Source organism: Argiope bruennichi, chromosome 9, assembly GCF_947563725.1.
Source record: "Argiope bruennichi chromosome 9, qqArgBrue1.1, whole genome shotgun sequence".
NCBI lineage: Eukaryota > Metazoa > Arthropoda > Arachnida > Araneae > Araneidae > Argiope > Argiope bruennichi.
In genome coordinates, this window is record NC_079159.1 from 102,784,048 (window position 1) to 102,798,890 (window position 14,843).

At 28.5% G+C, this 14,843-nt stretch overlaps 1 protein-coding gene across 2 annotated transcripts in view; it reads left to right on the forward strand.

Annotated features, from left to right (window-relative positions):
• The first annotated feature begins 4,883 nt into the window (after positions 1-4,883).
• LOC129984347 (sodium/potassium-transporting ATPase subunit alpha-like) overlaps positions 4,884-14,843 on the forward strand; it is a 90,769-nt gene continuing 80,809 nt past the window's right edge. Inside the window, exon 1 of one of the 2 annotated variants that reach the window (XM_056094212.1) lies at positions 4,884-5,058. In XM_056094212.1, the coding sequence (XP_055950187.1) occupies positions 5,038-5,058 (21 nt within the window). In that variant the 5' untranslated portion in view covers positions 4,884-5,037. Of the gene's footprint in view, positions 5,059-8,661; positions 8,681-14,843 lie in introns of those variants that run through there. The other variant, XM_056094213.1, reaches the window with a different exon arrangement.

Genomic DNA, 14,843 nt, shown 5'->3' on the forward strand with positions numbered 1-14,843 from the left:
GTCTTTAAATACTACATTTTCATATCTAGTGTGAAAAATGACAAGGCACAGAATCGTGCAGTTCGATAAGTTCACTCTTTATAGAAATTTATTTTGAAAACCACAGAATATAGAAATAACACGAACAAGTGTAAAGATAAAACTAACTTTTCTTCTGAATCTTTGATATCTGTTCTCTACTGTCTCTCCTGGGAAATATGTTCGAAAAGATTACTTTCAGAATTGACTCAAGGTCAATGTCAGGAATTCAGGATTACATCACTGATTTATTTCTCTCCATAAGGGTCAATAAATGCCAATGCTGATAAGTATTTACGTTAATGGCCATTTGCGAATTTTCGAGTGTGTCCAAATCTAGCCGACAAATATTTGCTAAGGTCAGCGCAACAGCTACAAAGAGTTTTAGTCTTAAAATAGAAACCCTGTTGTGTCCTGATAATCTCCATTTACTAAGATGAAGGCATTTTTAAAGATTAAGAGTAATTCCATTTTTAATTGGCTGAATTAATCGAAATAAATAAAGTAAGCAGTAATTAAAATTAAAAAAAATGTCTGTGAGCTTATGATTCTAAATATTATTTCAATTTTGTTTTAAAAATTTATAATTTTTTTCCTTATCTTAATTTAATACGATGTCATCTTACTAGAAATTAAGCTTTCACTTATATACATTATAAACTTGCAAAATTAAGCTTACAAACTTATTTTATTAAAAATTTGAAATCATTATGGAAAGAAAACGATTCTAAAGTCAATTTAAAGTGGTAAAAATTTAATAATATCAACTGATTACTGTATTGCTTTTTTTTCTGATTTCCTAGAAATTTCTTAAAGAATTAGAAATTATGCCCAGAAATAAGTGTAGAATACTTTGTAAACAAATAAACATAATTAATAGTTGAAATAATAATATAAATCTAAAAAAAAATTACGAAATTTATATTTTTTTTCTTTGATGTAAGAAGCAACGAGCAGCGCAGAAAATGCAATAATAAAAAATATATATTTCATAATTTTCCTTAAAACGAAAGGTAAATTGCAAATTAATAAAGATTTTTCTAAACAAAATCGTTTTATTTCATTTTTTATTTTTATTGTTTCTATTTATATTTATTTATTATTATTTTTTTTCTTTCGCAAGAATTGAGCGATTTGTTCTGGAAAGTATTCTTTTCAATTTGTAGGATTCCGATTAAAATTTGACAACATTTATAATTTTGGTTGAGAATGATGTACTAAAATTCATTCATCTAGTTCTTTCTTGAGTTATTGGATTCATATAGACAAGCATATAGAAAAAATTCCCTTTTCTTTCAACATCCAGAGAGATCTTAAACAGTAAAATTTCTCAAAATTTTGAAGTCGAATTATTTTGATGATTACCATATTTAACATGTGTATTCTCCTTTTATGAGAATCGTCTGTCTTTATTCGATTAAAACTTCTTATCTCCTTCCAATACATATTCTTCACTTCTCATCTTCTTGCCATGAAAAACAACAAACATCTCAAGCGGCTGTGAGCAGTTTGAACCAACTTTTCTTATCTGGTGCTCTTTTATTTTTCGGTCAAGCGTTTCCGAGTCGGATATTGTTTTTACCCCTCACAGCGAGTGCGAGAGCCCAATGTGCAGCCCCGCTGCCTTGCAATAGATACCATGCAAATATTATGAAATCTGAGAGCTTCAGATACCGTACAACTGTTTTTAAGAGTCAGCCGATCAAAACTTGTTTGTCCAATTTCCAAGCTCTAAAATTGGACTTTGGAACGGTTGGGGTTCGAGATAAAGTGTGTCGAGGCGAGAGAAATCATAGAAAAAGGAAATGACTTCAGTGAAAGAGGAAAACTGCGGTATGGAGAAAAATAGAGATCGTTCCAAAAATGTCCCCCTATCAACTGAATGGTTTTGAAAATGTCCATATCAACTAATGGAGGGTTATCAGATTTGTTTTAGGGCTATTTTTGTCTTACACTCAAGTAAAAGGTTTTGAAAGAATAACAAATTTGTCATAGTTATTATTGGTCTCGCTTACGTAAGATTGAATAAAATATTAGTTTTGAGCTAAAAAGGAATAAAATTCAAAATTTCAAGCAAACAAACAAGAGATTTTTAACGTCAATATATTGTGTATATCAGAGAAAAAACAAACAAAGGGAACCTTCTTCCATCGATTACAGAATAAAAGTGCAAATGCTACTTTTTTAGTGTACGATTAATTGAGCCATCCGACCCACTCGAAGACAAATGGTCAATGATTGGAATTCCACCACAGCAATAGGTGGGACTATGATTGAATCTTGAGGGATATCACTAGCCATGGTAAAACTGCTCCCATAAGAGACATATCCTGTCATAGGCAAGAAGTAAATCAGCGCTATGTTATCATATCTTTAACACTATTATTATATTTACTAGAAAGCGAGAGCCAGTCACCATACCGGAAGTTTATCATCAATATGTCTGAGGTGTCTGTCCCCCGATGAGACACCCATTTAGTATGGTGTCATACCAAAAAGTGCCTGTGCACCAAGTTTCCTCTGACTACTTTGGTGGATTTTTTAGTTATCATGCACACAAACTCTTGAATAGAGAAAACGAGAATTGTCTACAGTTTGACAGATTTGGGCGGAAATTCGATATGTATCTACAGTTTTGTAATAAATTAAAATTTAGTTACCGATCTTATATTGGAACTAACGGTATACAGACGCAATCCTTCATGTTGGATTTTGTTCATGGTTGAATGAATTCATTGGTTCATGGTTGGTTGAATTCATTGAAGAATTTTAGGCTCTCTTTTTCTATACGACGCTTACTTTTACCTGTAAGGTTTTAATTATCCTTTTTCTATTTAAAATTTAAAATTGAATGTTAATTAAAATAAATATATGTTGACATGACACTTTTTGTAAAGAATTACAATTTCTCCTTGAAAATTAAACTACGTAATTGGCACTGAAACCAAGAAAATCGTTTTTTAACGAACTCAATTCTGATTGGGTATGCAAGTGTTTCACTTGTAGCTTAAAACCAAATTAAGTTACATGGTTTTTAATAGAAAATTCTCTTTGAAAATGGTAACTAATCGTATTATTAGGATTATACTTTGAAACAAAATAACATTTCTTTTAGAATGCATCCTACAGACAAGTATTAGAATAAAGCGATATCCAAACGATTTATACATATGCTAAAACCTGTATAATTATTTCAGTTTCACCTTACCAAAACTTACTATAAATGTATTATTACCAAAGGATGATTCAGATATCTTTTTTGATACAAAAGTTTAATTATTCGAAGTTATTAAAACTCGTTATTAAGATATGATCTTACATTATTCATTATATCTTTACATCATTCATAAGTATAAGATTGCAAAAAATAGAAACTATTCTTCAAAATATTTCAATCATTATAAAAAAATTAATCAATTGGTATTTGAAAAACTATCAGACATCCTAAATAACAATAAAATTTTATTCTAAAAACATTTTTTAACAAAAGAATTGATTATATATTATAAATCATTCTAAATTTTGAGAAACATTGAAAAGAATTTATATGGAAAGAAAAGAACACTGAATAAAAATACATGTTTTTAATTCATGCAGCCTTGTAGAATGAAGAATAGAATAAACTTAGAATAGAATTTAGGAATAAAGAATAAACTGCTCTTAAGTTTCGCAATGAATAATAATAAAAATCGATGCAGACGTATATAAAGAAATACCATACCAACACCATTTTGAAATACCATTTTCGAAGTTTTTTCGCAAGAATTTTTTTTTTTTTATGTCTTTGCATTCTAAAAAATGTTTTGTTCCTATCTTATACTGATTATTTTTATATTGAAAGAATCAATGAAGTCTTAATTAAAAAAAAACAAACTTATATTGGATTGTCTGTCACTCAGAAAGAAAAACTATGTTTTTCATGAAGTGCATTAAATATTTGTTGATGTTTTTTTTTTCATCTTTTCTGTAGAATTTACAGTTTGTAAAAACTAATTTAAAAGAATTTAAGTGAATAAGCAGCAATTTTTTTTATTAACATTTAAAATCAAGAAAAAAAAAGTAAATAATTCAGTTAGATAAAAAACAAAGAACAATTGATATATCAAAGAAAAAAAATCCCTTTATTACGTAGCATATTTAGAATAATATTTTTTACACGAGCTGCCTGAAACATCAACTATCAAAGATAATGAACTTCGTTTGCTATTTTTTTTATTCAATCAAGCTGGAATAAAAAATATATTTTTTTCGATCTTTCTTTCTTAGAAGAAAATTGTCCCTATTTGCGCTTTCAAAATGCTTAGATTTTTTTTTTTTTTTTTTTCATAATGGGGGAAAAAAACTTTTGGAAGAAAATATTGAATAATTAATTTACGATGCGAAACTCTTGCATCTGATCTACCGAGTTTTGTTTGCTAGATTACCACCGTAAATATACCTTAAAAGTAATGCAAAAGAAATTGAAGCCTATGCATATCCCAAAATTGAGAATCTGCTAGGTATTTCTATAGAGCCCATTTGATAATCCAATTCTGAATATAGAACCATATCTATCACTTATATTACAGAAAGGAAAATTAAAGACAAAATTAGTATTTTGGAATGCAAAATATTGAGGAAGATGATTTTTAGGAAATGTTTCTGCATTCCACCAAACAGGGCTTAGCAATTCTTAAAGATAGGAAAATACAGCAATAAATCTTGTAGACCAGTGAAAGAGGGAGACAGGGTAGATTACGTTCCACACATTCACACGCTACAGAAACGATACTAAAGATAAGGTTCAGTTTTCCTTTTCTGTATCATTATTGGACGAAAAAAGTTCCTGACGTCATCAGGAGGTGAATCAAACCGACTTCAGACTCTACAAGGCCCAGACAAATATCTTGAGGGAGGTAAAGGTCTGGGGGAACTCGGAGAGGTTGTCCCTTGTAAGATTCTGCAGACGAGATGCGTTTGAAATAATTTATGAGCAGTATTTCTTAAAGATAATTTTAGTCTCTAAATCAAGAAACAAAAATGGTTCAATCACAGAAAAAAGTAAGTGCTCCTTATTTACTTTCGAATTGAAGATTTTTTGAATTTGAATAGTAAAAAACATTAAGGAACTTAAAAAGTCTGATTATCAAGAGATTTTTAGAATGCTTTTTTTATGTAAATATTAGTCGTAGCATCTCATTCTTTTTTATTTCAACAAAGTTTTTCTTTGGAGGATCTTTTATGGAACATGAAATTTTTATATTATATATTAGATACTTACGTTTTTATACTTAATAATTTTTTGAAATAAAGTAGAAACGAAAAATTTCAAATGCAACTTGATAAAAAAAAATTCTTGGTTAATATAAAATGATAAAAGGTTCTTGCTTTTCCGTATATTTCGCCTCAAGAATATTTTATATAATGCATTTTTGTGAATGGCATCGATACAAATTCACTATAAGTGTCCAAAGTTATATTTGCCACTAATTGCTTGCTATTTTTTATTTTTATGCTTTCCAGCGATTTTTTTTTCTAAAATTATTATTCAAAATAAATAATTTTTACAAAAAAAAAAAAAAAATCAAAATTAAAAGCATTATTCTATGATTTTAGTTTGATTGCAATGTTATTTTTCTTTGATTTGAGCATTTCTTTAAATATTTATTTCTAATTATAATCAGAATAACTTGAATAAATACTAATATTAACATTAATATTCGAGTTGGATGAAATAAAAAAAAAGCAAAGGAAAAAATGGAATAATTAAAAAGTATATATTTTTTTTGGTGGAAATGTGCAGGTTAAAAGAAATTGTATTTGCTAAAAATACAAAAAGTTTTGACAACGTGCATGTTAAAAGTATTTGTATAAATATTAATCTTGTAACTTTTCTTAGTATTGTAATCAGAATTATTTAGTATCAATGTAGGAAAAGAATTTCTTAACATTGATAAATTTTAAACAATATTTGATAAATATCTAGAATTTTGCTCTAAGGATTATATAACAGATTTCGAATTTCACTCATCTGGTTTGGTGGGTTTAGAATTTTCATCTTCATATACATCCGAACATGTAATTAACCATACAAGCAGATCTTAAGTACCCAAATTATTTTTTTTTGAAGTAAAGAAGTGGACAGAGGGGGCTGAGTGAGGTATCTAACATGGAATTTCATGGAAGTGTTCGAAGTCAAACTTTTTTTCGGTTACAAAAATTCCTATCTTTTATTTCGCATAATAAAGTGCTCGATTTTATAATCATTTAATATTTAGAATATCTTAAGTATGTAAGGCGAATAATTTATCTTCTAAATTTGTTTAAAAATAACTCTTTTTAATTTATATAATTTAAATTTTACTATTGTCAGCTGCTATAAAATACCAGATTATTGGTAATCTTAAGAAGCAGCAAACAAAAACTCCATTCACAGTGGTGGCAGAAAAATCGCTATTTCCGAGAATTTTCGGATCATATCAAATGTTAGCAATGTTTGAACGTTCTTTTGTTGATGCGACATGGATCTCAGGATAGAGGTGCTGGCTCAGGGGCTTTTTTTCATCATCTTCCTATAGCTTAAAATTTTGAGGTCCATCTCAAAGCAGTTTCTAAACAAGAATTTAGATAGAATTTGTCCAAAAATGAATAAAAATTCTCATTACTGAAGCAAGGAGTCCTTAAAGAATCATCTTATAATTTATTCCTTTTTTAATACTCAATTTTTTTCTCGAGGTTAATTGCTATGATACTCACTATAATAATCTCATTGCTTCTGCTTCTGATGAATATTGGTGATTTTTGACATTCGATAAATTATAATTTATATAAATTTTTTTGCCATTTATATTCTTTTTTAGTTTAAATAAAACATTTTAGATTAATAAATTTTAATTAATAAATTCAATTAATAAATTTATTTTATATCTTTCATAACTTTCTCTCTTTATATTTAGAACTCAAATTCGGGAAATGAATTTCAACTCTCAATAGCAGATTCTTAGTATCCTCAATATCCAAATTAGATCAAGGGAATATAAAATGCATTTAATAGAAGAGGTATTTCCTTGGGGCCTATTTTAATGAATGTTTACTTTGCAACTCATGCAATAATTATTTTTAAAAAGTTTTTATTTCTTTAATAGATTCTTACATTCTTCTAAAAATACGCTTTTTCAATTATTGCAGAAAAAATAGTACGGATTAAGTATTTAGAGTAATTATGGCGATGCATGAAAAGATAACAGGAGACCAATAACAAAAACTGTGAAAGATTATCATTCGTATTATAACTTTTAAAATCCTAAGAATGAAGAAAAAAATTGCCAAAATATTTGCACAATGAGGCACCAAAGACAAAAAAAAAAAATCATTATTAAAGTACCAGTTATTTTTCCAAAAAAGGGGAAAAAATAGAATCTCTAGTTTAAAGTATCAGGCATGACTCATCTTTCTTCATATCATTTTTTAGATTTGGCTTTAATTTTATATAAACTATTTTTTAAATTTGGCTTTAATTAAACTATTATTATACAAAAAGTGTATTTAATATCGTTGAAGGGCTTATAAGCATTAACTTAGTAATTAAAACAATGAAAAGTATGGATGTAAAATATAATTAAAAACATTTTAAAACATATATTAAAGTTAGGGAGAAAAGTTATGCGGAAATGAAATTTGTAAAATTGGGGTAAAATGATTTTGATTCAGCAACAATAATATACTGTAAATTTATTTCGGAAAAAAATCTTAAATTTTAAATTAATTAAAATTTTAAAATTGTTTTTTTTATGGTAAGCACCATCTGCCAAATTTGATACCTTAAGGTCCAGTGTCCTATCCTATAGAGCATTCCGAATATTTTATTTATTTATTTATTTTTATAATACATGCCGCAGTTTGCAGGTTATTCGCCACTGTATAAACATTATTCTATAAAAAATCCAATTCATTTATCCTCAAAAATTCCATTTTTATGATGAAACTCGTTTGAAAGTCTATTTATTATTTAATAATGTGTGATTTGTAATGGTGGAAAACATTTGTTCATTCCAAAAACACATTATTTTTGATTGGATTATTTAATCAAACCAAGTTTTCTCCTTTGAGGATAAAATAAAGAAGAAATATACTATTTATTGGAGTGAATAGTAATTTTTCAGTTATGAAAATTACAAACAGTCGAACCCTTTTTGAAACAGATTGGTTATTAACATCAATATATTAAATAGAATAACGTTAGCATAGAGACTAATATAAAATTTGCAGCCTTTCCTACTTCTCTCATTTTCTTAAGAGAAAAAGTATCTAAATATAACAAAATATGCATTAGCCATCTGCGCACACATTTAACTTTAAAAAATGACATCATTTCCATAGAACTACAGTATAATTGCAACAGACCAAAAAAATTGCTATTTATCCATCTAAATGTATTTTTCTATAAAAAAAGAATAAATTTAGCATCGTATCACGCTGTAGTCAGCTGCTCTTGTTTAAAGAGCGCTGGATACAAGCAGTCTGGAATACGTTACTCTTGTTTTTAGAATTCCTTTTATCTTAATCATCAGTTCTCAGTTATTTGGCATATGTATATTTACTGTCTAAGATTTGGTACTGATCATATTTCGTTTACGCAATTCATTCAGAAAACCGAAAAAATTTAACATTATCAATTCACAATGTAAGTATATTTATTACACTTTTTTTGTTTGTCAATATTTGTTTAAATTGCTACTTCGATGTTCCGATTCTTTGTTTTTTGTAATACATGCTTTCATTAATTTTTTTATGCATTTATTTACTGACATGAGGGGATAAAAGAAATTAATGCTATGCAACATTTAGAAACATACACTTTTCTTTACTTTATGAACGAGGAGATAAAAAAATTATTTTAAAAGTCAACTTCATTTTCGTTGGTTTATTTTTAAATTTTTATTTTGAATGAAATTTATGTAATTTTTTTTTAATTATTCACTTAATGTAAAATAAAGTATACACTTAGTATAAAATTGATAGCGAATATCAATTTTTTTGATTAAATAAATAAAAGAATGGAACTTTGCATTGGAAACTGAACTTTTAATCCAGTAGGAAACATGCTTCAATATTATATTTTGAAAAAAGATTAAACAAGTTTCAAATTTCAAAGGAAAGAGTGTAACAATAAAACTATAATAGTACAATCGAAATTAAAAATGATAATAACAACACATATGCAATCATTAAAATGTTTTGGAATGACAAATTAAAATATTTCAAGAGAAAAAGAATTAATTCTCCTGCACCTTTAAACTTAAAATGATGCTTATATCAATTTTTTTTTCATAATAAAGGTATCCAACATTGGTAATGAATTATCTCACTCTAACAAAGTTGAAAATGATTGAGAATTATATTTAATTGTCAGAAATAATAAACTAAATAAATTATTTTTAACAGAGAATTATAATAGTCAATAGAGGGCTTGATATGTTTCTAATTTATGAGATCTGAACGATTGATTTTAGAAAGTTTATGAATGCTTTTTCTTGTCTAATCTGCTATTCGTTTTTGGATCATAATTAACAACAGATGTCATCGGTCGCATGTATGGAATATTTTTTTTATTATTAAATAGCGTCAGAAGGAGTCCAGAGGTTAACTTGAAGTGTTGTGACAGAATCTATTCTTGTGTGTTTTGCCTCTCACACGAAGGGAAGTGTTTTCGTTTGATTGATCAAATGACTGTTCATTAAAAAATATTAGTTTGAAAAATCGTGGCCAACAGCTGTATATTTGCCTGCAAATTATTCCAGTATATTTGATCATTTTATCGTTGTTATGCGAATCTTAAATAAAGGATATACAAAGGAAATACGTTACCAAACGATTATTATTCAATGAAATTTTGAAGCGATCGTATTGAATATGTAATAAAAGTCTGAAGATGATTTCTTAAATTCTTTTTTTTCCAAGAATAAATGTGGTAAATAAGAATGATTCTGGAAATATTCGGAGCAATTTTATAATCTGAGACGAAGCGTCAAAAATAAGAATTTCCCGCCTCATTTGGGATATCTAGTTACACTCATTTATAAAAGGTAAAAGAAATTTTTATTTTCTAATATCAATAGTTCGTTAATATTCTAAAAGAATTCTTAATATTCATTTGCTAAACATTTTAATAAATGCTAATGATCTGAAGGAATGCATTACTATATAACTTATGCTATTACTATAAAACTTAAAAAAATATTTATGGTTGAATTATTTTAATGAACAGGACAAAGATTTTTTCAGATTTTTTTTATTCAAATGAAGTTATTCATAAATATATTTTCTTACATTGCACTAGTATTCCGTAGAAATGAATATAATAGTTGAAAATGTCTTTAATAATTTACAATTTAGTTTTGTGCTATTCTTTTTCTTTACTAGATTCTCAAAAATACAAATATCTTGATTCATTTTCCTATTTTTAAGTAAAATTTTAAATTACAATTTTTTTTAAGAATTGTTTTATTTTAATGCATTAAATTTCAAAATTAATTCTTATTCTGTAAGTATAGAGGGAATAAAAATGATTTATTAAAAAAAATTTCTAGACAATTTTTATAAATTATTTAAATTACTATTGCTTTTTGTGCAACGGAATTTAAATAGAATATGTGTATTTTTAAGACGAGCTCGCTAGGTTTATTATGCTGCTCTGTTTAAAGATAAAATTATGAAGCCTCTTTTTATTTTCCAAAAGGCTTCTTTTATTTTATGAAGCTTCTTTTTATTTTCAAATTCTTTTTATTTTGCGAAATAATTTTATTTTATTAAAAGAAGGTCTATTAGCATGAACAAATTTGTAGAATGGTAGGCAGTTTACGAATTAAAATCAGGCTTACGTTGAATATTAGCTAAAATATTAACTGGTCTATTTTAATTATTTTGAAAATTTTCAGTCATTTTAAAATTTGAAAATGGGTATCCATCATTGGTCCCCTTTGTTTGTTTCTTTTTTTTTATTATCTGCAATTGATTTTGAAACTATAAGTGCATTTTTCATCCGAACTACATAGCATATTTGAAAACAAATAATAATAATAATAATAAAATTCCGATATAATCTAGATTTAATATTCAAGTCGAATAACGCCAGTTAATTTCTCTATCATGATTTCCGTTCGATATTACAGCAACGGAAAATGACCCAGACCTATGTCCATCCCGGTATTTCACGTGACGCATTTCCGTCTGGAAAAGGAATGCGCCATTTTAATATCCTGTTAACATAAATTCACACAATTAGAATTAGGTCTAACTATTTAAAGAACGCATATGATTTTTCCCCCCTTAGATTATACAATGTAACCAGTTGATACCTTCAATAATCTCGAACTTCGATGTTTTCATTTTCACTTTCTTATTTATGAAAAAGCAGTCCAATATTAAAAAAAAAAAAAAAAAAAAAAACACTGTCATGAGATATTGACAAATTTTAACTCTGTAGACCTTTTTGAATTCGAAAAAAATATTTTTGGAATCTTACCCGCTTGTTGATATGCTAGCTCAAAAACGTACCACTTAAATGGATCTGATATGTGGTCATCTTAGTTCATTTGCGAGTTGTTATCCAATTTTGGAAGAGATACATCAGTGAGAATTTTGTCAGTTTGTACTTCCGCTTGAAGGTGAATACCATAATTCAAACACTCAAAGAACTAAATCGTCGAAATTTAGTATATATTTTTACTATCAAGTTTATAGATCTGGGTCAAAATCTGGTCCGAACTTTTCAAAGAGTTAAACATTTGTCAATCTATCATTTCGAACAAATGTGAGCACGAAAACTAAAAAGTCACAAAAAGTTGGCTAACAACCGGCTACTCGGACTCACTCGAAGGCACATGGAAAAATCTGAATCACTGGACCGCCACTACAGCAATTCTGGTGGAAGCTGTGGTTGAATCCTAAAAGCCATTACCGGTCACGGTACAACCTTTCCCGAGACAAGCAAGTCCCGTAATCAACAGGAGGTAACCGACTCCTACTATTTCTGTACCCACTAGGGTGGCGAGAACCAACCACCATACCAGAAATTTCTCATCTTCATTTCTAAAATGCCCTCCAGTGGGAGATAAAGTTAGATAAATGAAATTTGTCACAAAATAACTAGATCTCTATCATATTTTAATACAAATCTGCCGAACATAAAGAGCTTCATAATACATACTATATTTTCTTCATCACAATATGAATACAAAGAATGTCATATTGTGGAAGTATAAGAAAAAGATGGGGGGAGAAAACTCCTTCTGGTTTTCTCTAAAATTGTTATCCAGAGAAGAGCGATAACAACAGTTGGTTTGTGTTTGAGCAGGCGATAGTGCAGGGGAGATAGCACTGGCAGAAGGAAGTAAGAAGTCAAAGAGAGTAAGAAAAACAGAGAAAAAGAGGTGTGAAGGTACTATAGAGATAAACATTCTTAGAAACTTTCAGGTTTAAAGATAAGAAACCGAATTATACTTGAGTCTCATTGTGTTATTTTTTTTTAATCTAAAGATGTTTACTCTTTATATCTTTGTCTGAAAGTTGCCAATTAAATTTACAGGGTTCGAATATTTTATTTACAATCCGAACCCCACTCCCATCTCCTTGGTTTCGTAGATTGCAATATTTAATATGTCTTCAGGGCTGGCTATCAGACACCTTATCTTGACCTTGAAGTTTTTATAATTAAATAGATAAAATGCATTCGTTTTTCATGCATATTTTTTTTTTATTTCTACAATGTTGCAAAAGTTTTCTGCTTACAAATTATTTTCATCATAAAGATTGCGCTCTTTAGAGGTCGGAGTGATATTATAAAAACAGTGATAACTTTAATCGCACACATTTTAAGTATCTTGAAATTTTTAAAGACAATTTATTCAAAAAGTAAAATCTATTTAATATTGGACAATCACAATGGTATAAACACGAAATAAATAAATAAATAAGAGACAGTACATTACAGTAATTTGCAGTAGACTTCAAAAAGCAAACAAACTGTAACCAAGCAGTGCATTCTAATTTTTGTTAAAAATTGGGAAGTGTGTGTGTGTGTGTGGGGGGGGGTATGTCTCCCGTGAAATATCTTTATCTGTTATCAGAACATTAGTGCAATAACATAGAAGTACAAACTAATTTTGTCTACGTATTCCTCAACCAAATCTCTTTGACACAATTCTTTTAAAAATATAAATAATTACCTTTTCCTTTGACAGTTTCTAATGTTGTTTTTTTTATTTCGAAATGTTGATGACAATGCAAAAAATCGTTTTTGAATCACCATAAAATCGAAAAATGATCTATTTAAGGATGTAAAAATTGTAGCATTTTACAAAATATTCCCTTCTCAATTTCTAATAAAAGAATGTAATTGATCTTTATTTATTTATTATTCATATTATTTAATATTTGAGCAATATTTAATAAATGCTTTAATGAATTTGATGATTATTATATACAGGATCTCCCCAAAAAGTGAAACAAACTTTTATTTTTCTAAATATTGCACTATTTTGCCAATATTTGCAAATATTGTACTAAAAAGACACATATCTTCAAATGAATTTTTACGCAGAGTATAAAAGTGTCAGTTAGCAAAATGTTTTTGCTATATTCAACTATGCATACATAAAGCTTCACATTTCCATCTACAAAATTTAGACAGATATACGCTAGTATTAAATTTAAAGGGACTAATCACAAATTTAAATGGAAACATTTATTTCAAAGGGGCAAATTTATTCAATGTAGAAAAATTGTCATATGTAAATATTTGTCTAGTTGTGTATCATCCAATCATCAAGAGTTTGCCAGTTGCTTCCCGTGTTCTGAATATACCGTATTCAACTGTACGAAAAATCGTATGGTTGATTTTGCATTTTTATCCATACAAAATCAAGTCTGTGCACCTGTTGCAGGATGGGGACTTAGAGGTCCGTAAAACTTTTGCACTTCAGTTCCTTGCTCGTCGAATTTGGGCAGAGGAAAAGCCTCACGTTATCCAAGAACAACCCTTGCATCCTGAAAAAGGACAGTATGGTGTGGTTTTACAGCTACCTCTGCCATTGGACCGCATTTCTTTGAAGAGATAACTTCAAATGGAATCTAAACCTGTTCCTTCACAGGACAACGGTACCATGATATGCTGAGGGATTTTGTAATTCCAACTTTTCTACAGCGTGGATGCCTTCAAAAAATCATTTTCATGCAGGGTGGTGCACCACGTCATCTTGATCGTCGTGTAAAGTGATTGTTAATACAGCATTTCACAGAAGCACGAATTATCAACCGCCATTTCCCAATAGCCTGGCCTCCTCGTTCGCCAGACAGCACTCCTTGCGACTTTTGGTTGTGGAGTTATTTGAAGGACAATATCTACCGTCAAAAGCCATCATATCTACCAGATCTGAAGGAAAACATTCGGCGCCATATTTTTAATATTCCGGCAGACTCACTCCGGTCATCTATAGGAAATTTGGTTCTCCGATTAGAACATATTGTGGAAAATGAAGGAGGACATATTGAGCAATTTTAATTTTACTTTACTTAGCAGTTATAAATCATATTAAATAATTTTATACGTATGACAACGCCAACTAACGGTGAATTTTTGTACTATTTTTTTAAAAAAAATTAATAAATATAAAGCGCATCATCTCAATAATCTGTAGCTCAAATTTTATCTCATTTGGATCAATAGAACGCATTTTAGAGCTTTCTGAAGTGGTAACTTATTTCTTGCTAACCCTGTATATTTACAGAATGATTTGGCGATTATAAACTACAGGATTCTTCCTTTCACGAAGACCAATAGAGAGGAC